This window comes from Scyliorhinus torazame, chromosome 11 (genome assembly GCF_047496885.1).
Source record: "Scyliorhinus torazame isolate Kashiwa2021f chromosome 11, sScyTor2.1, whole genome shotgun sequence".
NCBI lineage: Eukaryota > Metazoa > Chordata > Chondrichthyes > Carcharhiniformes > Scyliorhinidae > Scyliorhinus > Scyliorhinus torazame.
This window is the reverse complement of record NC_092717.1, coordinates 80,732,669-80,757,789: the sequence shown is the minus strand read 5'-3', so window position 1 is coordinate 80,757,789 and position 25,121 is coordinate 80,732,669. Positions and strand designations below refer to the sequence as shown.

The window sequence follows — 25,121 nt, the reverse complement described above, 5'->3', positions numbered from 1 at the left end:
TTGTCTGGCGCACTTAAGCAGCTTCCAGTCTCAATACAAAAAGGCCTATCAGGACACGCAACGTGCAGTCCTGGTACGAGAAGAAACGGAAAAGCAGGTAGAGGCATTACAGTAACAGTGTAGTGACCTCAAGGCGGCATTAAGAGCATTCCATGCTGCCACCACAGAACAAAGACAAAGCACACTAGATCACGCAAAGTGCCGGAAGCAGATTGCAGAGCTGCAATCGCTGCTTTCTGTTCAGAAAGGTTTTCAGGAAACCTTTGGAGAAAGATTAGATCAGGAAGACGGCCCTGATTGGGAAGAATTGAACGAAACAGTGCAGAGATATGTTCAGGGAACATGTGCGCAGGCAAAGCCACAAAAGAGAAAAGCGCCCCAACCCCCCACACAGCAGACAGTTCAAGCTCCAATGAACCCAGTAACCACCCACCACACAGCCACATCGGACGATGCGGAATTTCTATACTCCACCCCCTTAACAGTGACCCAATTACGGGACGCGTGCGATAAGATCACACCGCTCCTCCCCACGTCAGACCCCCACCATTTCTTTGCCACAGTTAAGCATCAGGCGACCATGTACGGCCTGGATGAGCGAGAGCATGTAAAGCTCACAGTTTTAAGTTTAGATCCTTCAGTAGCAGCAGCACTTCCCGACCCACAGAATGTAGGAGGAGGCACCCTTGCAGAAATGCATACCGCGATCTTGGATGCGATCGGATATAACCGTGGTGACCCCGTAGATGGCCTCAACAAATGTAGGCAAAATAAATCCGAGCACCCCACAGCGATTGCTGGACGCCTGTGGATTCACTTTGCAGCAGTCTTTGGAGACTTAGACCGTGCCCATTTGTCCCCAGACAACATGGCCAAATGGAGCCGCATCCTTATCTCCCATGCCACAGAAACAGGACCGAAAGCTTGCGCGAGTTATGATCCCTCAGAGGAGGCCCATAATGAGAAGTGGGTAGTGAAAAGAATGTCCTGCGCTTGGGAGCAATCTGTACAGAGCAAACCCGCTGTTAAGAATACCGAGGAAAAGCAGGCCGGCGCAAATATGCAGGCAATAAAAACACACCAGAACCCTGCATGGGTGAATGAGGGAAAGAACAGTCCCCCACCCAAGTCACAGGAGTGTTACAACTGCGGACAGTTGGGACACTTCGCAAGAGAGTGCAATGCCCCAAAGAAGCCACAGGGAGCCCAGCAGACGGGCACTCTGAGTAAGAAAAAGACAGAGCCCATTCATAGCGTTAGCGCCCGTTCAGATCAGGCGGACTTGACCGGAACGGACTGACAGTGTACGGGCTCCCCCAGTTGGGTCTGCAACACCCTTTGGGATAGGTCCGGATGACCGGTAGTTGCAGCAAAAATTCGGGGACAGCCCATCGAATTTCTCTGGGACACAGGAGGGTCCCGCACCACAATAAATTCCTCCACCCTGTTTCAAAAAGATACGTGGCCCACTACAGCCACCATCACCCTCAGCGGCTTTACAGGCCACTCACAGCAGGGACACATCACAGCCCCTGTACCCATTCAAATCGGTACCATCACCACCAAGCACCCAGTGGTTTTAGTTGACCTGCCCCACACAGCCGACCACATTCTGGGAATCGATTTCATGAATTCCTATAATCTTTCATTTGATCCAGTCAACCAGTGTGTCTGGAAGATGGCAAAATTCGCAAGAGCCCCTGCAACGCTCAACATAGGAGAGTATGCAAACAAAATTAGCGCCGTAGGCGAATTTTGGTTCAACCCGGCCACGCTTAGTACGGACAAGCAGGTTAGGGCAGTTCTGCAAAAGAACAGGGCAGCATTCGCGACACACAAGCACGACTGTGGACGGATGACTGGCTCCGTACAGATAACAGGACCTGACCAGAGACCCCAAAAACAGTACGGATTTCCCCTAGAGGCAGAGGGAGAAATCTCAAAGGTAATAGAAAGCTTATTAGAGCAGGGCGTACTTAGATCAGTGGCCTCCACTAATAATGCCCCGATTTGGCCAGTGAGAAAGCCCGATGGATCATGGAAGCTGTTACTGCTCATAGTGGGAACACCATGGGGGTATTGTGCACTGTTAATGTTTGGGGGCTAATTTAGCTCAGTTGGCTGGACAGCAATTTTGTGATGCAGAGCAAAGCCAATAGCGAGGGTTCAATTATCGTACCTGATGAGGTTATTTCTGAAGGCCCCTCCATCTCAACCTTGCCCCTCACCTGAGGTGTTGTGATCCTCTCCCGCAAAGATAAAGCAGCCTATGGACATCTGGGACTATAGTTACTTTAAATAGTATATGGCATTCCATGCTTTGGAGCTTTGGGCAGAGTTGAAAAGATATCTATTGGTTATTTGCTTCTAAATCATAGATAACTAGTCAAATTGACTCCAGTTACAATGTACAATGAATTGTTCTTCATATTTTCAGTATTATCCTTATTTCGACTGCATTGAACTCATTCCTAATAAGGTCTTGTCATTAAAGAAAACTTAGCTTCAATTAGAGATGATGGTCATAAACATCAAATCAGTTTGCTATCAACTAATATCAAAATGTGGGACTGTGGTGAGGGTGATGGCTGAACAAGTTTCAGCTCTCATTAATTCAAACAAAAACAAAAAAAAAAAAAAATCACAAAATCTTATTTTAATTGCTAACAGTAGTCTGAAGACTTCAACCACTTCATCATCTTTGACAGGATTGGCTCATATTGATAATATTGTCCTCCTGAGATGGAAATGTGAAAGGGTGTAGTTTTAGACTTCAGCCAGAATAATTCCTGCCATTGGAATTCTCTTTTTCCGCTGGCAGTGCACCCCTACCCATGGGTTTCCTGGCAGCATTGGGTTGCTTCAATGGGAAATCCCATGTCAGGCAAGACATACGGGTCAGATGGCTACCCGGTGAAACTTTATAAGCAGTTTGCAACGGAGTTGGCCCCCCATCTCCTGGGCATGTTTAGTGAAGTGGTGGAGAAGGGGGAGCTGCCAGCGATGCTGACACCGGTGCTATTTCACTGATCCCGAAGAAGGGGAAGGATTATTGGAGTGCGGGTCCTATAAGCCCATCTCGCTGCTGAATACTGACGTGAATGACCTGGCAAGGGTTTGGCAAGAAGGTTGGAGGTGTGTGTGCGAGAGGTGGTCTCGAAGGACCAAATGGGCTTTGTGAAGGGGGCAGCTTTTCGTGGGATTCAAAGGGGGGGCCAGGGAGCACCAGGTGTATTTGCATGCCAATGACCTGTTCATGACGAACCCGTTAGAAATCATGGGCAGAATTCTGGGCTTACTGGAGAGTTTGGGGGCCTTTTCGAGCTATAAATTGAATTTTGGGAAAATTCCTGATCCTGGTGAACGCTTCAGGGTGGGGGGGGAAATGGGGACCTTGCCATTTAAGGTGGTGAGGGAGGGGTTCCGGTATCTGGGGATGCAGGTAATGCACGAGTGGGCCACGATGCATAGGTAGAACCTGACGGGGTAGGTGGACGAGGTTAAGGAGGGCTTTAACCGGTGGGAGACTCACCGGTGGGAGACGATTGGCAGGGAGGGTACAGGTGGCAAAGATGAACGTACTGCCAAGGTTCCTGTCGATGGTTCAGTCCCTCCCGATTTTCCGCCCCAAGGCCTTTTTTCGGAAGGTAGATGCATTCATCTTGTGTGGGCAAGGAGAATGCCGATGGTTGATAGCACTCTGTTGCAAATGCAAAGGATGGAAGGGGGGGGGCTGGGGCTCCCAAACTTGTTGCATTATTATTGGGCAGCGAATGTGTAAAAGGTGAGAGGATTGGGTCAGGTTAGAGGAGGAGTCTTGCGAGGGGACAAGCCTGAGGGCTCTGGTGACGGCCCTGCAACCGTTCACCCCGAAGAAGTACACAAGTAGTCCAATGCTGGAGTCGTCCATAAAAATTAGGAACCATCTGAGGAGGCATTTTATACTGGGGCACATGTCGGCGATGACTCCGCTGTGTGGGAATCATAGGTTTGTGCTGGGGAGGGATGGATGAGACATACAGGAGATGGCGGGAGGAAGGACTACTGCTGGTCAGGGAAATGTTTGAAGAGGGCATGTTTGCTGGGCTCGAGAAGCTGTGGGACAAGTTTGAGCTACCATGGGGGAGTGAGTTCAGAGACTGGCAGGTGCGGATCATTGCGCACAAAGATCTGCCATCATTCCCTTGAGTACCACAATATACGCTTTTAGAAAAAATGTTGCTCCCGGGTGATGGGAGGGTGGTGGGGATGGTAGGATTGGGAAAATATATGGGTAGCTGGGCGACACAGTACAACCTTAATGAACAGAATCAAGCGGACATAGAATTTAGTGTGGGACGAGGTGTTGGGGAGGGTGATAGGATGGGCACTTTGGTGCAGAGTAATGCGCCGAGTGAACTTAACCTCCTCCTCTGCAAGGATCAATCTTACAATTTAATGTGGTGCATAGGGTCCACATGACATGAGCCCAGATGAGTGGGTTTTTCCCGGAGCTAGTGGATGAGTGTGAGTGAGGACTGATGAACCATACCCATATGTTTGGGGGGGGGGTGAGGAGTTGGCAAACTTTTGGGAGGTGGTATTTAGGAGCCTAACTAGGTTTGTGGGGTCTGAGATGAATCTGTACCCTGTGATGGCAGTCTTTGGTGTGTCTCGAGTGCTGGAACATGTGAGAGGGAAGGAGGCTGGTGTTGTGGCCTTTGCCTCTCTGATTGCCCAATGATGAATACTTTTGAATTGGAGGTTAGTCAGAAGTTGGGATATTCACTGATGATTGCACAGTGTTCAGTACCATTCAGAATTCCTCAGTCCATGTCAAATGCAGCAAGACCTGAACAATATCCAGGCTTGGAATGACAAGTTGAAACTAATATTCGTGCCACACAAGTGCCAGGCATTGAACATCTGCAACAAGAGGGAATCTAACCATTGCTCCTTGATTTAAATGGCATTACATTCTTTGAAACATCCACCATCAAATCCAGGGAGTTCCTATTGATCAAAAAAAGAAGTGTACTAGCCACATAAATACTGGGGCTACAAGAGGTGGTCAGAAGCTGGGAATCTTGCTGCAAGTAGCTCACCTCCTGACTCCCCAAAGCCTGCCCACATCTACATGGCTAAAGTCAGAAAAGATGGAATACTGTGCAATTTGGTTCCAGCTCCATCTACAAGTTTGTTGATGATACGACCATAGTGGGCCAGATCTCTAATAACGACGCGTCAGAATACAGGAGGGAGCTAGGGAACCTAGTGGAGTGGCGCAGCGACAACACTCTCTCCCTCAATGCCAGCAAAACTAAAGAGCTGGTCATTGACTTCAGGAAGCAAATTACTGTGCACACCCCTGCCAGCATCAACGGGGCTGAGGTCGAGATAGTTAGCAGCTTCAAATTCCTAGAGGTACATATCTCCAAAAATCTGTCCTGGTCCACCCACGTTGACGCTACCACCAAGAAAGCGCATCAGCGCCTATCTACTACCTCAGGAAACTAAGGAAATTCGGCATGTCCACATTAACTCTTACCAACTTTTACAGATGCACCATAGAAAGCATCCTATCGGGCTGCATCACAGCCTGGTGTGGCAACTGCTCGGCCCAGGACCGCAAGAAACTTCAGAGTTGTGAACACAGCCCAGTCAATAACACAAACCTGCCTCCCATCCACTGACTCCATCTACACCTCTCGCTGCCTGGGAAAGAGGGCAGCATAATCAAAGACCCCTCCCACCCGGCTTACTCACTCTTCCAACTTCTTCCATCGGGCAGGAGATACAAAAGTCTGAGGACACGCACGAACAGACTCAAAAACAGCTTCTTCCCCACTGTCACCAGACTCCTAAACGACCCTCTTATGGACTGACCTCATTAACACTACACCCTGTATGCTTCACCCGATGCAGGTGTTTTGTAGTTACATTGTGTACCTTGTGTTGCCCTATTATGTATTTTCTTTTCTTTTCATGTACTTAATGATCTGTTGAGCAGCTCGCAGAAAAATACTTTCACTGTATCTCGGTACACGTGACAATAAACAAACAAAGAAACAATTATCAGGATGAGTGCAGCTCCAACAACACTCCAAAAGCTCACCACCATCCGGGACAAAGCAGCCCATTTGATTGGCACCTCATCCAAAAACATCCACTCCCATCACCATCGAAACATACTGGCAATAGTCTATCATCTGCAAAATGCACTGCAGGAACTCACTAAGGTTCCTTCAACAGCACCTCTCAAACACACAGCTGCTACCATCTAGAAGGGCAAGGGCAGTAGATATATGGGAACACCACCACCTGGAAGTTCCCATTTGAGGTAGCTTGGCCCCTTTCAGGGGTGGGTACCATAGACCATGTGACTGGCTGGGGGCCAATGGGGAGTATGTGTGAGACCCAGGGAGCAGGACCCCGGGCAGTGCGGACAAGGGAGCTGAAGTGCAAAGAACTGTTGAATAGTGTTCTGTGCCTGTCATCTAACTGCCTTTGCTTTCATCAATAAACCCCTTTGTTTATGTCTGGAAGCCTCCATTGTATTTATCGAGCTACCACATTGGTGACGAGGTAAATGTTTACAATTGCAGCCGACAATGTGGCCTTCCAGTAGTCACTGGTCAAAGCAGAGAAGTGACAGGTCATTCCTGGTGGCAGTTCTGGTTTTGGTCTGAGGTTTCACTGCCGATTCGCCTTGGTTAGAAGGATGGGTTGTGGCTGAAGTCTTGTGGGTGATGTTAACAGGAAGACTGTCAAAAAGCACATCGACCACCCGAGTCATCGAGGGGTGGCGACCCCCAACAGGAAGCTAACAGCTCCAGCGAGCATCGTGAATACTCCTGGAACTCCGGTCCCAGCCAAGGGGAGCCAGGGACTCCAGTTTCTGTTCAACCTACTGTGTCTGCCAAGGCCAGTGAGGTTAGTTTGCCCGTTGATAAAGTGGGCTCTTTTGTGGTGGCATCGACCGTGGACCACTCGATCGTCCAAAGTCGTGTCAAGCCTGTAGCTGGGCTACAGAGATCTGGGAGAACCCAGAGGTCTCCCGCCCGATTGACTTTTTGATTGATTCTCTTTCCTTGGTTGTCCCTGTTAACTATTGTAACTTTTGCATGTAGTTTTGGGGTAGTGTGTTAAGTGACTTTACGGGGGTGGTGGGGGGAGTGATGTGATAGCATAAGCCCTTTAAGGGGAAGGGCTCCATGGACTGGCTTGGGGCCAATTGTGCGGGAGCACGCGAAGCCTGGCTAATGGGGAGTTTTTGCAGGGCCCTGGGAGCTGAACCCCAGGCAGTGTGGACCAGGAGGTTGCAGTGTAAAACTTGTTGTATGGTTCTCTGTGCCTGTTATCTAACTGCGTTTGCCTTTCATTAATAAACCCTTTTTTTATTACTGGAAGCCTCCAGTGCATGCCTTGAGTCACCACACCTTCCAAGCCACACATTATCCTCCTGACTTGCAAATATATCATTGTTACTTCACTGTCACTGATCATAGAACTCCTTTCCTAACAGCATTTGGGGTGTACCTACACCACATGGACCTTTCAGAGTTCTTCTTGTTTGTTTCTGTTTATTCCCTGTGATCTTAAGGCAAAGCAGCCTGTAAGCAACCTTTAATTCAAACAGCAGGATCCAGAATGCTGTGCTGTTTTAGACTTGTGACTGGAGATTGGCTGGCCTCATTGATGGCTTGGGTGGATTGATGTGGCTGGTGACCAATGACTTTGTCCAAAAGGTTGTGCTTTTCCTGGAAACAGGTGGTGATTGGATCTGATCCCACGGGAATGTTTCAGAGCTTCAAGAGTTGAGTTTTTTGTTTCACTTTTGATTCCGCAGCTTGAATGGAAGGTTCTAATTAATCCTCTCCAGAAGATTCAGATAAACTCTCTTCAAAAGGTCTAGTCTCCCACTCTCTCCAGTAAGTCTGGGTGCCATTTTCTCAAGACTGCAAATGCTTGAAGTCAAACCATGAGCTAGAAGCAGGGTTTGATGTGAGATAAAGTGTCTCAAGAAAGAAATAAGCCTGAGTGTGAGCCTTGAGTTGAAGGCACAGTTTGATAAGAACTAAAGTGATTCTCCAGAAGGACTGCTGCTTGTAAGCACCGTACTAAATGAATGACTGCAAAAAGACCATCACCAGCTATAAAGCAGAGGCTTTGATCAACCAGAGTGCTGTGAAATAGCTTGCAACTGGATCACCATTGGAAACAAAGAGTCTTTATCTTTTGACCTTTATCCTCATTATTTTCACCCCCCCCCCCTTCTGTGTGTATCTGTCTTGTGTGTGTGTGTGTGTGTGTGTAAAGCATGGGACAGTTAAGGGGACTGGTAGATTAGCTTGTTGACATTCAAGTGTATTTACTACATAATTTATCATTATTTGTTTCATAAATAAACAGTAATTGTGTTTCTACTTGCAAATCTGGTGACTGTAATTTTTGAGCAGCCAAGGGGATTTTTAGAATTATTAGTTAATTCACTTGTGCTGCGACTCCGAGGCATGTGGGGCTAGAATTTACCACACACTGCCCCAGGTTGCCGTAACAGACTGCAGTGGTTCAAGAAAGCAGCTCACCACCACCTTCTCAAGGGCAATAAGGATGGGCAATAAATGCTGGCCTAGCCAGTGACCCTACATACCATGAAATAATTTTTTTTAAACACTCCTCACGCTTCTCTGTTGTAATAAAAACCTGCCCCAGTTTTAATTCTAACCAGATTTATATTTTCTCGTACCAGGCAGCATCTGCCTGAATCCGTGTTGTACTCTCTGTTGTCGCAGTATGTTTCTCGTGGCCTGGAACCCAAAACTGCTCTCCACTGAGATACATGCTGTATATACTGTCCCAGTGTACACTTGGAAGCGTTAACGTAAAAAGTCTCTCATACGGTTTCACATCATTTCTTTTTTTTTCCATTTAAAAAAAATAAATTTAGAGCGCCCAATTCATTTTCTCCAATTAAGCGGCAATTTAACGTGGCCAATTCACCTAGCCTGCACATCTTTTGGGTTGTGGGGGCGAAACCCACACAAACACGGGGCGAATGTGCAAACTCCTCACGGACAGTGACCCAGTGCCTGGATCGAACCTGGGATCTTGGCGCCGTGAGGCAGCAGGGCTAACCCACAGTGCCACCATGCTGCCCTTCACATTATTTCTAACATACATTCTCCTTAACTGTATTCATAATTAAACAGATAAAATTAATTAGACTTGGAAGAACTGGATAATTGCAAACAATTGCATGCACTTGGAGTGAGTGCAGAAACAGCAATGCAAATGAGACCGACCAAACACTTTTTTTTTCAAACTGGCATTCAGGCACAATCTAACAAAGATAAGACTGTAACACTAATTACTGCATTAGCATCTGATTTAATCTTGTTCACAGGCAACAAAAAACCTTACTCTGCTTTCCATCAGAATGTATTTAATGAGATCCCCCAAAGGCTCAACAAATTTATCTTGGATGCGCTTGGGCCATACAGATCAGGAAGATCCAAAGTTTGATTGTTGGTTGTGACTGCTGGCTAATCTCAGTTGGGATGGCACAAGACAGCCGCTACAGTGGCTCTGAAATTGGAGAGTGAAGATGAGCTAGAGCTGCCTTAAAGTTGTGTAGCATCCATTACTAGAACTTGTACTTATTTACGCCAGTTCAGAACTGGATTCAATTGGCTGTTTGCTCCATTAAATCAACAGCTTTTTGATCCTCACTGTTACGGTCCAAACGGGAATAATTGCTATTTGAAGAAACAGCAGAGGCTGTGGGGCAAATATGAAATTGAAAATATTTGGATTTCATGTCCCGAATATAACAGTGATCCTGCCCACCGAATCTTCCTCAACCAGAACCACCGACCACAAATCCCTTCCTGGTGGGGGTGTCTTGGATAGAATTTGAATGACCTCCTCCCCTTTGACATAGCAGACTCTTGAGACCGCATTGGACCTTTCCTGGTCTGCATGCATGAGGTGTTAGAGATTTCTTGCTTTGGCCCTGAGTCCTCTTATACAAGTGTGGGGCAGATGGAAGTAACTCTCCTGGAAACAACAGAATTAAGATGCGCCCCACAGTGGTAAAGACCTGCGTTAGGTCAACTACACAAGAAAAGAAATCCCAAAGGGTATATATGTCAGCTTTATTGCTTTTTACACTTTTTTAAATTGATTTTCTGATTAAGCAAAGGACAGCTGCCAGTAGTCACATGACCACAGAATTGGCCCTGTGTTCCTGAAACAACCAACAGCAGTTATAAGAACAAAATAATTCCTCTCTCAGCCAGTGGAATCTCACAACTCATTGTAGACCCATTGTAATCACAAAATCTGGAGTCTCACAGATTGTAATGCAGAGATGGTAACAGACCTATTTCACACCTTGAACTGCTGTGGTCCAATTCAAAAGGGGTCATTGAGGGAACAAAGGGCTATCATTTCATAAGCTTACCCTTCTAACAAAGTGAGAGGGTATGCCTGGATAATAGCTTCCCGACACAAGAATCTCAATATGGATAATATTGGGCGGCATGGTAGCACTGTGGTTAATACTGTTGCTTCACAGCGCCAGGGTCCCAGGTTCGATTTCTGGCTTGGATCACTGTCTGTGCGGAGTCTGCATGTTCTCCCTGTGTCTGAATAGATTTCCTCTGGGTGCTCCAGTTTCCTCCCACAAATCCCGAAAGGCATGCTTTTTAGGTGAATTGGACATTCTGAATTCTCTGTGTACCCGAACAGGCGCCAGAATGTAGCGAGTAGGGCCTATTCACAGTAACGTCATTGCAGTGTTAATGTAAGTCTACTTGTGACAATAAAGATTATTTAAAAAATTTAATTTGAAGAGCAGCCAGAAGCCAAGTGGGGAAAGGTTCTGTGTATCCAACGGCCCCTTTAACCAGAGACTGAAGTCTGCTGAAACGTTCACAAGGGGGAAAACTTTCAGCTTCACCTCCTGTGAGGTAATCCATCAGAGCAGATTCCCTGTTAGGGAATTTTCCCAGATTCCAGAACAAATTACACACATAGCTGGTGAGGAGAAGTGGGTCTAGGTGAACGATTCGATCCACCAGATTATCTCACAGGCTGAGAAGCCAAAAATGACCCCATCCTGGTCAAACATTGAAGCGAGGTTAGATTTATATTTAATGCATGCACAAACACATACAATAACAGAAGTTATCATGTGATTATCTCTACTGCTATAATATACCCTCAAACCAAACCTTATTTATACCGGACAGTGATGTCATAAGATAATTCTTCAATCCCAATTGATCTGCATTATCCTAGCCCATTGCAATTTATTTTGAATCTGCTGAGTTCAGACATTGACCTAATCCAATGGATAAAGTGGCCGAGATCTTCCGGTCTCCACACAGTCGAAGACCAGACGTATAGCGAAAGATTCACTGGTGGATAACGCAAAGACTCCTTGGGTAATCCCCAGGAACTTTGAACTGCTGATGGACAACTCCCCTGCCCCCAGGACCCTCAGAAAACATCTCCAACTGTGTGGTAGATTCAGAGGCTTCAGATGTTTCTGACTTACCTACCTGGATAGTAGCCTAAGAAATGTTAGAAAAGAAAAAAACACGACCAACTCCTGAGTAACTATACAACTGAACCTTCTGATTACCCAAAGCCCCGGACCTGACCACATCATTGGACTTCATGGCCAACCCCGACTCCCACTCCCCCTCCCCGACCCGACACTGCTAGACCCAGACCTGACCCAACTCCCCAAGACATAGGTGACTATATGGGGGGGTAGGATCAGTAAGTTTGCAGATGACACAAAGATTGGTTGGGTGGTTAACAGTGAGGTTGAGTGTCATGGGTTACAGGAAGATATGGACGGGATGGTCAAATGGTGGGATAAGTGGCAGATGGAATTTAACCCTGAAAAGTGTGAGGTACTACACTTTGGAAGGAGTCATTTGACAAGGAAGTATACTATGAAAGGTCTGACACTGGGAAGTTCCAAAGAACAAAGGGACCTTAGCGTGTTTGTCTACAAATTTCTGAAGGCAGAAGGGCAGGTTGATAGGGTGGTGAAAAAGGCATGTGAGACACTCGCTTTTTTCAATTGGGCCATATATTACAAAAGCAGGGAGGTCCTGATGGAGCTGTATAGAACTTTGGTGAGTACTGTGTGCAATTCTGGTCACCACATTATAGGAAGGATGTAATTGCACTGGAGGGGATGCAGAGAAGATTCAGTAGAATGCTTCCTGGGATGGAACATTTAAGTTATAAAGAGAGGTTGGATAGGCTTGGGTTATTTTCTCTCGAGCAGAGAAGACTGATGGGTGACCTGATTGAGGTGTACAAGATTATGAGGGGTATAGATAGGGTGGATAGGGTGCAGCTGCTCCCCTTATTTGACGGGTCAGTTACAAGAGGGCACAAATTCAAAGTGAGGGATGGAAGGTTTAGGGGACATTTGAGGAAAAACCTTTTTATCCAGAGAGTGGTGATGGTCTGGAATGCACTGCCTGGGAGGGTGGTAGAGGCAGGATGCCTCACATCCTTTAAAAGTACCTAGATGAGTACTTGGCATGTTATAACATTCAAGGCGATGGGCTAAGTGCTGGCAAGTGGGAATAGTTGGGCAGGTCAGGGCCTTTTCTGTGTCGGTGCAGAAGCGATGGGCCGAAGAGCCTCTTCTGCACTGTAGTATTCTGTTATTCCGATTCTGTGACCTGATCCGACCTGACACCCCCGGACCTGATCTGACGTGATCCCACCAGTCAACTCACCCCACTAAATCCCAACGTCCGTATAACCAGACTAATTTTCCCCCTCCCCTGCAGCCTGACCCCATCACCTGACTCCCCGATGGCCCCCAAACGTGCCCACCTCTCCCCCCCGCAACTACCTATTAATCCAACAAAACAGCCCCTCCTGGCCCACTTTACCTACCCCATTTCACCCAACTGTTAACCACACACCTTACTCACCCATCTCCCACCCTACCCAACTCACCTGCTTGCACCCTACCCCCTTACCTTACACACTCATCTCCTCTCTGTAGGTAATTTTAAAGTAGCTTTGGGTCATTTGAATGCTTTACTTACCTGAAAACAGCAGCTAGTGCCTTAAAAAGGGAGTGTGGCTTCTGCTTCAAATCTTTGTATTGCTCCTTACGGGATTTGTTGCATTCAATCGGTTTTGGATCATTTTCCATCAAAACATCAATCATAAAATTCCGGCAAAGGTAAGCATGCAATAAAGAGTCATAAATATGGAAGGGAAGGGGTGGGATTTTGTGCCCCTGTTTACATCCGATTGTCCCCCACATTGGTGTCCCCGTGAAGCATAATAGGTCCCCCATGACCTGGCGAACAGAACCGCTGGAGGCACGCAGGTGAGTACAGCCCCCAGGGAATGGGTCATGCCCAGGCAATACTGTCCGAGCATCGATGCCCTGATCTTTCAAAATCCTACGCCCGCCCTGTCAACATGATGGTATGACAGCCACCCCTTCCATTTTAAAAAAAAATGTTCAAAATACGGCGGGAAAAGCCTGCAGATCAATAGGCTGACTGCCCTCTGCTCTCTCTGCCCAAGATAACATTTGGGAAAGAAAATTGGAACATTCCACCTCGGCTTTCCAATCTTGTTCGGAAGATCTGGTATAATACTTGTTAAATTACCGATATTAAATTAACTTTCAGTTATTATTCTGCCTTCAATCAAAATCTTTGGTGATATGCTCTTGAAAGGAGATCTTTAGTGTTAAAATAACACACATTCACTGCGTTCCATCACAGCAGACAATAAACAGAACCAGCTCTAGAGAATGCTTCAGCTACTAAGGAATACATGACGCTGTATCACAAGGAAATACACAGGCTGGGTATTTCCTTGGAGCTGTTTCTGCTCTGTTATCATAACAAAGTAGTGAGTAAATACCAGTCCATAATGTTCCCCATTAACTTTTGAAATACATATAAAATCCACCTTAATAAAGAGGGTGTGGGGTGAATGATAAAATAAATGGAAATGGGTTTTAATTTGCCTTTAATAATAATAATAATAATAATATGGGCGTTTGGGCTAGATCAGGTAGAGACGCGCATTAGAAATTACTCACTCGGCTGGCGTATCACTCTTTTAACACCTTTGGCACATGCAATATTTAAAAGAGGGTGGTGGTGAGGGAGTTGATGACCCGCCACCTCCAAGCGACTTGTTGTTAAGCTGTTGAGCAGCTTGTTAACAGTGGTAGAAGCAAATTTTCAAAGTTAAGAATGGGAAGAGTGAATAGGCGAGAACATGTTCATGCATAATTCTTGGGAGAATGGCAGGGAACCATTAATCATTGTAGCTGCTGGTGAAGAATCATGTATTAACGAAATGAATAGTCAATCTGAGGTGTGACAAAAGTTGGCATTGCTGTACCAGAGCAGTTCAAGTAACTGTGGAGTGAGTGTTTGGGCACTTGTGTGGAATAGATGCGCTGGCCTTCTGCTTTCCTGCTGGCTCCATCCCTTCAGGCAACAGCAAGCCCAATTATGGCCACCATTAGTTTTTTTTTAAGATGCATCCTCCATTCACAAAGTTCCAGCTCCAGCCCATTAATTGGGTACTGAACCTGTCTAAGGGCCAATTCAGGCCTTTGCCTGTAAAAGATCACATCAGCATCTGTGCACGAGGTCAGAACCTGGAAATATCCTATCATCAGCTTCCCAACCCTGAGTTTCTATGCATGGAGAGCCTGCTTTAAAGGAACAGACACTTTAATATGGAGCTGAGGACTTATGAGTAGTGTTATCTCATCAGTATTCTGTTCCTGCAAATCTGGCCAAATATATCACAGTGATCAGGAACATGTTCACACATTGCGCACTTTTCAACAAAATAGAAGCTTAGTGGACAGTCAATCCCCAGGGATTGGCCAATCAGAGTCGATCTGCCCGGTTTAAATTTGAACAAAGCTGGGCAGTTAACTGATCCATGCTGCATGCTCCATGGCAATGCCTCCACCAATCAGAGTCCACTTCCCAACCAATCAGCACTCTCTTCCCATACAGTATAAATTGTTGTTTCCCTGTTATTGTTTGTAAATTCTTGTGAGCTGCACTGATGAGCATGCTGAAAAGCATTGTTAGCATATTTTGCTTTTCAGCAATACTAATGTTCTGTACTACCTAAATGACTATAATCACAGTAACTGTTAATCCAACTGGTCTTCAAATAAATTCATGTCCATTCGATGCTGCAAGGTGTCCATAACTCTGGCAGTTTTCTTTTACATTATCTAGTTGAATAATTAATAACTAAAGTAAGATGTATTTTAAAAATAGAAGCGTTGATGGTACTGCTTTGCATTTTGCACTAATACCATAATTATTATTGTTTACAGCTAATATGTTCATTTTATTAAAGTGACAAAATAGCAATTTTCTACCTTATCAGAACTTAGTTTGCTTTGTGGCTGCTGCAATAAATCAGTAGAAGAATAGTTATTGCCTACCATACAGTAATGAAGTCATATATAGGTTCGGTCTGTAAGACAGTAAAATTGATGTAGATTCCATTGCCTGGAGGTACTTTAACAATCCAAAGGCAGTCCTGAAAGTTAGGGTACTCATCAGGGTATCCAGGAGAGTAGATAGTGCCATTTAGTGCAGTAATATTGCCTCCACAGAGAGCTAGCGAAACAACAAAAATCAATCTGTTAGAAAATGCAATCTATTTATTCACATTCCAAATGGTTTGTATTTCAGTCAATACATGTGCAAATGACAAAAATATCGACAGTTGCAAAAATAGTGGAAGATTGAATTTATTAAAATGACATTTTTGCTTTTATTCTGTTTTCCCCCAGCAATGTTCTTCAAGTATGTTTTAAATAAGCCACCTGCCAATACCTAAAAACGTTAAGGGTTGTAATTACGTTGATCACTATTTGAACGTGTTGGTATAGGCAACAGTTTAAAATTCCTCGATACACTATTTTAACGGGAATTTATTTCAATTACAACCATGTTGTTCATGCGGACATACAAGAACAGATAGAAGAATATAAGAAATTGGGGCAAGATGAGACCAGTTGTCTGTTTAAGCCTGCTTTGCCATTCAACAAGATTATGGTTGATCTACCTCACCTCCACCACACTGCATTATCCCCATATCCCTTGATTTCCTTTGACTCCAACATTATTACAGCCTGTGGCTTGGATATACTCAATGATCTGGCATCCACAGCTCTCCTGGAGTAGAAAATTCCAAAGATTCACAACCTTTTAAGTGAAGAAATTACCCCTCATCTCCGTCATAAATGGCTATTTTTACATTGTTGACTCCATGTTTCCCCAGAAAAACATTTTCTTAGCACCTTTCGTGTCAAGCCCCTTAAGATAGGGTGTAATTTACTGGCTGCATCCCACAAGAATGCTGTAGATCCTGCGAGAAGCCTTTTCTAGGATTCCCGATGGTCATTACGCCTCGCGGGATCTACTGAGATTCCGCAAGATGTCGCGATTTGGATCCCATCCACAATGGGCTCCAAATCTCTGCTAATGCCAGATCTTTTTTTTTTAAATTTAGAACACCCAATTAATTTTTTCCAATTATGGGGCAATTTAGCGTGGCCAATCCACCTATCTTGCACATCTTTGGGTTGTGGGGCGAAATCCATGCAAACACTGGGAGAATGTGCAAACTCCACACAGACAGTGGGCCGGGATCGAACCTGGGACCTCAGCGCCGTGAGGCAGCAATGTTAACCACTGCGCCACCGTGCTGCCCCTGCTAATGCCAGATCTAACTGTCCCTCGCGGGATCTAACAGCCCCACCCAGGAGATGCCAGCTGGGCGCCGTTTAGCACTGGTTCCCACAAATGGGGACCAGGTGGAACGGCATTTGGGGAAATCCCCCAGGCGATCTGAGGCCTCCGGATGGTTGGTATCTAGGCAGGGTGTCATCCTGGCACTGCGGATGCCACCCTGGCATTGCTGATGCCACCCAGCCACCTTGCCAGCCTGATGCCCTGGCATTGCCAGGGCGCTCATGTAGCACTGCCATAGTGCTAGGTTGGAAGTGTCAAGGTGCCCAGGTGACATTTTCCCAACGTTGGGGATCGGGCCCGGAGGTGCCCTGCCCATATGAGGTCGGGTGCAGGGTGTTTGAGCGCCCCCTGACAGCTGTTCGGCTATTGGAGAGGGATTATGGGGTCACGTCGGTGGGTCAAGAGATCTGGCGCCGTTTAGAAATGGCACCCTGATCTCTTTTTGCACTGAAGAGTGGATCTCCTCAGTACAGGAAATGCAACAGCAGCCTCGGCGGGAGGTTCCCAGCTGAGCCCTGAAAACCCCCCCAAGAGTGCAATTAGATAGTGGAGTCATTAAGGCTATGGCCCCACTAATCCCACGCAGAACAGACTCTGTTTTTTACTAGATTGCACCTAATCTGTGATTCAGCTAGATCACTTCTCAATCTTCTAAATTCCAACGACTTTAGACCATATCAACTCAACCACTGCTCAGAAAACCATCCCTGCATCCAAGGAACCAGTCGAATGAACATTTTTTGTAATCCCTCAAGAACATAAATGTCCTTCCTTAGATAGAGAGATCAAAACTGCACACAGGTCTTCAGGTGTAGCCTCATCATTAGTAGGCTTACATTAACACTGCAATGAAGTTACTGTGAAATCGCCACATTCCAGCACCTGTTCGGCTACATTGAGGGAGAATTCAGAATGTCCAATTCAACTAACAAGCACATCTTTCAGGGCTTGTGGGAGGAAACTGGAGTACCCGGAGGAAACCCACGCAGACACGGGAAGAATGTGCAGACTCCGCACAGACAGTGACCCAAGCTGGGAATCGAACCTCAGATCCTGGCACTGTGAAACATTTTCCTACCGTGCCGCCCCAGAAGTCCTGGCCGCTGAAAGCAACTAGCCATTCAGAGGTTGGCAGCTCCTCAATGCTGCCAGTGCCAACAAGGGTGCTGGCATCTGGCTATAATGCACTCACCAGAGGTTCAGGATGACTGAGGGGGTCCAGGCCAAAATGAAGGCAGAATAAGGATCACGGATAAGGGTCGGAGGAGAGTGAGCGGCAACGGGTTCAGGGGCAAGGGCAAAGGCAAGGGGTAGCTTTCAGTAGCACTTCATTCCTGATGCCAGGTCCCTCGATCAGGCACAAAGTGCCTGACTTCCAGAGACCCCAATCCCTCTCACCTCCCCTAAACCCTTAACAGGGTTTGCTTGGGTGGCTTTCTGAGGACATAGGAAAGCCATGCAGTCCCCACTTAATCATTATTGAGCCAATTAACGTTCCACGAGCAGTAGCAGGGAATCCAGTGTCAATTCCTTCCACCCTCTGACTTAATCAGTGGAGTGTCTCCCGTGATTAATAGGGCACAGTTACAATGAGCTTGATTAAATGCAGCCCAAAATGGAAGTGTTTAAAATTAAAGAAATATAGGACAGCATAGATGTTTCCAGTAGATAAGGATTGTGGAATAAGGGACTGCAAATACAAAATTAAATAGAAGTAACTTTTCACTCCGTGCAAAAGAAATTTATTTCCATGAGAATTTAATGAGACTATAGAATTCACTTCCAATGTTGGCAGCTGGAGCAAAAACTGCCAACAGTAAATAATAGTTTGAATACGATTAAGAAAATGCAATAAAGGGATCTGAGAAGAGGGCAGGTAAATGTGATTAGGATCATTTACTTGCATTGAAAGTGAATGCCGACTTTTATTGATTGGGCCTAGTGGCCTCAGCTGTCTCACAACTTCTATGCATAAGTAAAAACTGTCAAAAAATTGTGCTCAGTTCAACTTCGGCTTCTTATCCTATTGGATTAATTTTAGTTAATGCAGAAAAGTTGTTTCAATATAAAATACTGCCTGCTTTAAAGAAATATACCAGGACTCTCTTAATGTTCTAATCAAGTTACTCCCTGTAACCTTATGAATGTCAAGTATTTTAAATCTGAGGCACTGTCTGAGAGCCTTTCAGCTAATGTCAGCAATATGTCAGTGAGCAACTCTGTAAGTCAGTGAATGATGCTTACAGTAATCACCTGGAGCAATCAGTGCCTTGAAATTTAGAATCAAGAATTGAGTGCCATTGTTACATTGCAGGTTACATTGTCAAGATTAACAATTTTCTGGACATTGGGCACGATTGATCGGCCTTGTTGTGCTTGAAAGGCAGTGCGCCATGGTGCAATGTGGTCAATAGAAACTGGGAGACCCCGCTCTCGGGATCAACCCGGCCCGCAACGCCTCACAAGACCTAATGCAATCTCGCGGGACGTTACGATGTGAATCCCGCCCATTGTGCATAGCATCACTTTTTGCCAAATCTGTATATTAGAGCGAGACAGCTAGTCTCACTTTTATATGCAGTTTCCCGAGGCAGGCAAGGCATTGGGATCTTTCTCCTTTGCCTCGGACAACTCAGGCGAAGGCCTTTCAGTACTGGTCTCCACAAACGGGTACCAGACGGCACGGCACTCATGGGGGTATCCCAGGAAATTGGAGGCCCCCAGTAGCATGCCCTCTGGACAGGGTGGCATCCTGGCAGTGCCACCTTGGTGCCAGCCTGGCACTGCAAAGATGTCCAGGTGACACTGACTCCTGGCAGGGGCACTGCAAAGGTGCCAAGCTGGCATTTTTCACGCAGTGCTGATTGGGCCGGGTATGTAGGGGGGTCGAAGGACTCCATTTCTAGTGAGTTGGGCTTTGGGGGGTGGGGGGCTGGAGGTTATGTTGGTGCCTCCAGAGATTAGGACTCCATTTAAAAATGGCCTTCTTCAATTCCCATTTCCTTATGCATTTCATACACTTCAGAATAAATCAGTACTTGTTTTGAAATATAAAGGGTGAAATTCTCCCCCAACGGCGCGATGTCCGCCGACTGGCGCCCAAAACGGCACCAATCAGACGGGCATCGCGCCGCCCCAAAGGTGCGGAATGCTCCGCATCTTTGGGGGCCAAGCCCCGACAATGAGGGGCTAGGCCGGCGCCGGAGGGATTTCCGCCCCGCCAGCTGGCGGAAACGGCGTTTGTTGCCCCGCCAGCTGGCGCGGAAATGACATCCCCGGGCGGCGCATGCGCGGGAGTGTCAGCGGCCGCTGACAGTTCCCGCGCATGCGCAGTGGGGAGAGTCTCTTCCGCCTCCGCCATGGTGGAGGCCGTTGCGGAGGCGGAAGGGAAAGAGTGCCCCCACGGCACAGGCCCGCCCGCGGATTGGTGGGCCCCGATCGCGGGCCAGGCCACCGTGGGGGCACCCCCCAGGGTCAGATCGCCCCGCACCCCCCCCCAGGGCCCCGGAGCCCACCCACGCCGCCTTGTCCCGCCGGTAAATACCTACTTTAATTTACGCCGGCGGGACAGGCAATTTCTCGGCGGGACTTTGGCCCATCTGGGCCGGAGAATTGAGCGGGGGGGCCCGCCAACCGGCACGGCCTGATTCCCGCCCCCGCCCAATCTCCGGTACCGGAGACTTCGGCAACCGGCGGGGGCGGGATTCACGGCTGCCAACGGCCATTCTCCGATCCGCTGGGGGGTCAGAGAATGACGCCCAAAAAGTGTACTCTTTTCTTTCAATTGATCTCCCTTGTCTTCAAAGCATTAATTCACTTACACAATCAACTTCTGTTAATATACCCAAGTCACATCTCCTTTCTGCCACAGGAACTGGACTAGGCCATTTAGCTACTTGAACCTCTTCCAACATATCCCTTAATATCTTTGACTAACACAGATTGGGGAGGTGGTGGCACAGTGGTAATGTCACTGGACAACTAATTTAAACACCCAAGGTAATGCTCTGGGGACCAGAGTTCGAATCCCACCATGGCAGATGGTGAAATTTGAATTAACTAAAAACCTGCAATTAAAAGTCTAATGATGACCACAAAACCATTGCTGATTGTTGTAAATCCTATCTGGTTCACTAATGTCCTTTAAAAGGGAAGGAAATATGCCGTCATTACCTGGTCAATCCTACATTTGACTCTAGACCAACAGTAATGTGGTTGTCTCTTAACTGCCCTCTGAAATGCCCAGCAAGCCATTCAGTTCAAGGGCAATTAGAGATGCTCAAGAAATGTTAGCCTTGTCAGTGCCACCTGCATCCCATGTAAGAATATATATAACAAATATCTATCAATCTTAGTTTTAAAATCAGCAAGAGATCTCAAATCGATTGTTGTTTGTTAATTAGAGTTCCAAACATTTATCACCTTCATTTGGTGAGCAATTCGTAATCCCAGAAAGATCTATTTTAATTTTTAGACTGTGAACCCTGCTGGACTCGTGCTGAATTCTCCAACTACCATACTTACTTTCTCCCTATCCAGCTTAACTGTTCTCCTTCATACCTTTAAAACATCAATATATCACTCCTTAACCTTCTAAGTTCCAGTGTATACAAGCTAAATTTATTTCATTTCTCCAGGTAGTTTAATCCTTGGAGCCCAAGTGTCAGTTTGCCAAATCTACGCTGTGCTCCCTCCAAGGCCTATATAAGGTACGGTGGCCAGAACTGCTCACTGCACTCCGGGTGTGGATTAAACAAGGCTTTGCATAGCTGACTTCTACCCCCCTTGTGTTCTGGTCCTCCAGAAAAGGCAAAATACTATTCAGTTAGAAATTGGCCTTAGAAAATTTAACAACCAATCTCTTGAGCAAATCACTGACTAACCGGAAGAGTGTTTCCGAGAGATTATAATCTATTTTTTCAGTTATTTGGACATTCCATGAAATCCTGCAGCTGCTGAAATCATGTTCTATTTTTGTGTTAATCTTCCCTTTTATTAATTTGCATTAATCTTCCCTTTTAGTAGATTGTCACATTTTCGTTACCTCTTCTAATCAAGCTAGTGGAACATTTCCAACAGGATGCACCGTTTTGTTGATTGAAAATGCTATTGATCCACAAATTAGAAAAAATCATTTTACATAAATAAAATTTAGGTGCAATGACTGGACAAAAAAATTGCTTCTGTACATTTTCATTATTATGCAGGATTGTGATAGTATTTAGCTTGAAAGCTTAATTATAAAATGCATGCTTTCAGCTAAATTCTTATTTCATAATAGGGCAAATCTTCCTGAGCAATATGGATTCAATGCAGAACTAGAGCGCAGGCATCTTGTTTTAGAATATATTTATGATTTTGTTACAAATACCAAAAAAAGGAATCTTCACAAAATCATCGATCTTGCCACTGCACATTGTGATGAGGGAAATTGTTATCCAAGTCATTTTTTTTTTTTTTTTTTTAAACTTGCTGCTCTCAAAGAGAACTGGGCATTAACAATTCTCATGAGGAATATGCATTGAATCTTTTCTGAGTCAGGAAGCTTACTTTTCTTACTGAATTGTTTAAATGCTATTTTTCACTTCAGTTTCTTCAGTTAACATCTCCTGTATTTTTAGTTAACTCATGTAAACAAACCAATAAAACCTTGTGGGAATCTTGAGAGAAATAGATGCTAACAGACGTCCCACAAAGCTTAAAGTCAGAAGAAATTCTACTTGAATGACCATTTCTCCCAGGAGTCAAACAGTAAATAGATAAAACAATTGGGAATCAGTTATTACTTCCAGAACCTTTCATTAGCTATGCTTGAAACCAGGATTTCCCCTTTGTGGACTTCCTTTTAAAGGAGTTGATTGTGAATAGGCTGCATTGTTATTGTTCAACTGAGCAAATGAACAGCAGAAAAAACGGAGAATATTCATTTCTGTTCAACACAGCAAGAATCCACAATACTGTACGCTACATGGATTTGCTCCAAGGTTTTCACATTGTGGCAGATCACAACAGTGGATTAATGAAGCAATTGTCACACACACAGATATCCAATACACATGAAAGATGCAGGGCGAACATGTGTTTGCTACTTACCTTCACATCTAGGTATAGGATGGTTCCAGTTACGACTTATGCCATGCAAACAAGTGAGTGCTGCCTCCCCAATTAAAGTGTAGCCAGCAAAACATTCAAACGAGATGGTTCGTCCCACCGATAAATCGTACCCAATAACAAAGCCATTTCGAAACGGGCGAGGGTCAGGACAACTTTGTAGTTGGTATGCTGTGGAAATATGTACGTTACGAATTAGATGGCCAGACCAAATAATCAAGCAAATAACTAATTTAATCATAGACACAATTTTGAGTGGAAAAAGCAAATCACATTAAATTCTATTTCTGTCCACCGATTGCTATTTGCGATTATGCTTAATCCCAAGTTACTCTTACTGAAAAAGCATGGTGCTTTTTACTTTTGTATAGTGTTAAAAATTGTTCCCCACCTGCTTTTAGCCACGTGTTCCATGATCTTCCCATGCTTGTACCCATTGACAAAGGTAGAGGTTAAAGGATAAGTGGGATGATATCACACCAGTAGGCTAAAGGTAATCCCTCAGAAAAGAAAGAGTAGTTTACAAACATCTCGCATTTCGTTGCAAGATTTAAACCAGATGGGTTTTAATCCAGGGAGGCCAACTCCTGTAGTATTGATTGAAGGAACTAGCAGCATTGCCACAAGAGGTTCAATGAGCTCACGTGGGTTGTCAAGTTCAGTGAATACATCTTCACAGAACTTCCCTAACTATCGCACCATCAATCTCCCATGCTGCTCAATGCACCATAAACCCTTTGTTCATCCATCAGCAATCCCTAGCACTCAGGATCAGTTTTGATAGCTGGATATGTCACCTAACCCTACACACTTTCCAATGAGGCCAACCTCACATCCAACTCCCCTTATTTTCCCATTCCTCCAACTAATCAACTGTGGCAGGTAGATTACCCAAAAACAACGTAAAAAAATAAATTAAATGCTTCCCTCTCCTTTGCCTGATTAGATGATCAATTACCGCCGAGCAGAATAGAGTAAAATTGATAGCGGGCAGCATCTCTTGAGCCCTATATTTTGCTAAATAACAGTGAAATCACAATAACTTTATCATCTAACTTGAATGTGTCTTCAAACCTATCTATAAATACAAAATAAAGCAAACGTAAACTTACTGGCCCTTGAAATAATGCTAGTGGAGGTTCTCTCTTGCGGCTGAATGCTTGTTCTTGGATGGGTGACATGCATTTTATGGACCTGCATGTTCCATTTTTGGAATTGATGCAGCAAATCAGCCAGGGTGGCTGTTTGAAGCCATGATTTTGACCAGTTGGGACGCTTCAGGTGTATGCATGAAATACCTGCACTTGCGCCCTTCCCAGCATGAGGCACTGAATTGACTTTGCTAGAAGTGTGTCATGCCTCACACAGACGTCCTCAACCTTTTGTGGTACTAGTTTCAATAGTGATAGGGAACAGAATTTCACCATCTGATTGTTAAGGGATTCACTATTAAGCAATTTTCATGTCTGCTGATAAAGTGCAAGTTCTCCTATACATTGTTAAAATCTCGGAGAACCACAGCAACTGATTCAGATTTCTCCAAGAGGTGATTGCTTTAGTTAAAAAGAATTTCATTTCAAAATAGGGCAATATTCAAGAGTGATTCTTAAGCTAAACAGAATTATGCTGTCTCGAGTCTCCATTAATTTCTCAATAATAATCTGAAAATGTTTAGTTTCATGATTCATATGTCATTGGATCATAACTTTCAGTTTGGGGGAAATTAAAATTTATAAATGTAGTATCTTGAAAGGCTGGCGACCACTAAGTAGATTAAAGGAATAAACATTTTTTTACGGCAAATAACAATTTACAGATCGTTAGATAAAGGCTCCGTATTCCACGACTCCAAACTGTTAACTAACAGTAAAATCCGAGCTCAGCTCATGGATTCACGCGCTCTGGCTTGATTGGCGCTACAGGTCACATGACCTTCCAAAAACTCACCCCTTTAAAGGGGCACGCTTCTGCAGTAATGTAATTGAAACTCTGAAATTCAGAAATTGCCATATCACCCAAGATAGTTACACATCAAACATCCTTTCAAGTGTTCTTACAAGGTCAGAGTTAGAAGGGTGAGAGCCAAGAAACGGTATATGGGCCCGTTAGCTGGGGAGTGAAGATAGTAAGTATGGGACCAATTGCTCTTTCCTCGTTAGAGGTGTAAATTATTCATGTAATTCCCCAGATTAAATGAAGGTTGAAAAGCAATTGATAAAC

At 45.3% G+C, this 25,121-nt stretch overlaps 1 protein-coding gene across 2 annotated transcripts in view; it reads right to left on the bottom strand.

Annotated features, from left to right (window-relative positions):
* csmd3b (CUB and Sushi multiple domains 3b) overlaps positions 1-25,121 on the bottom strand; it is a 2,718,576-nt gene that overhangs the window by 218,354 nt on the left and 2,475,101 nt on the right. For both annotated transcript variants that reach the window (XM_072467431.1, XM_072467430.1), the window contains 2 exons: positions 22,884-23,072; positions 15,473-15,650 (listed from right to left, as the gene is read on the bottom strand). In XM_072467431.1, the coding sequence (XP_072323532.1) occupies positions 15,473-15,650; positions 22,884-23,072 (367 nt within the window). The remainder of the gene's footprint in view (positions 1-15,472; positions 15,651-22,883; positions 23,073-25,121) is intronic.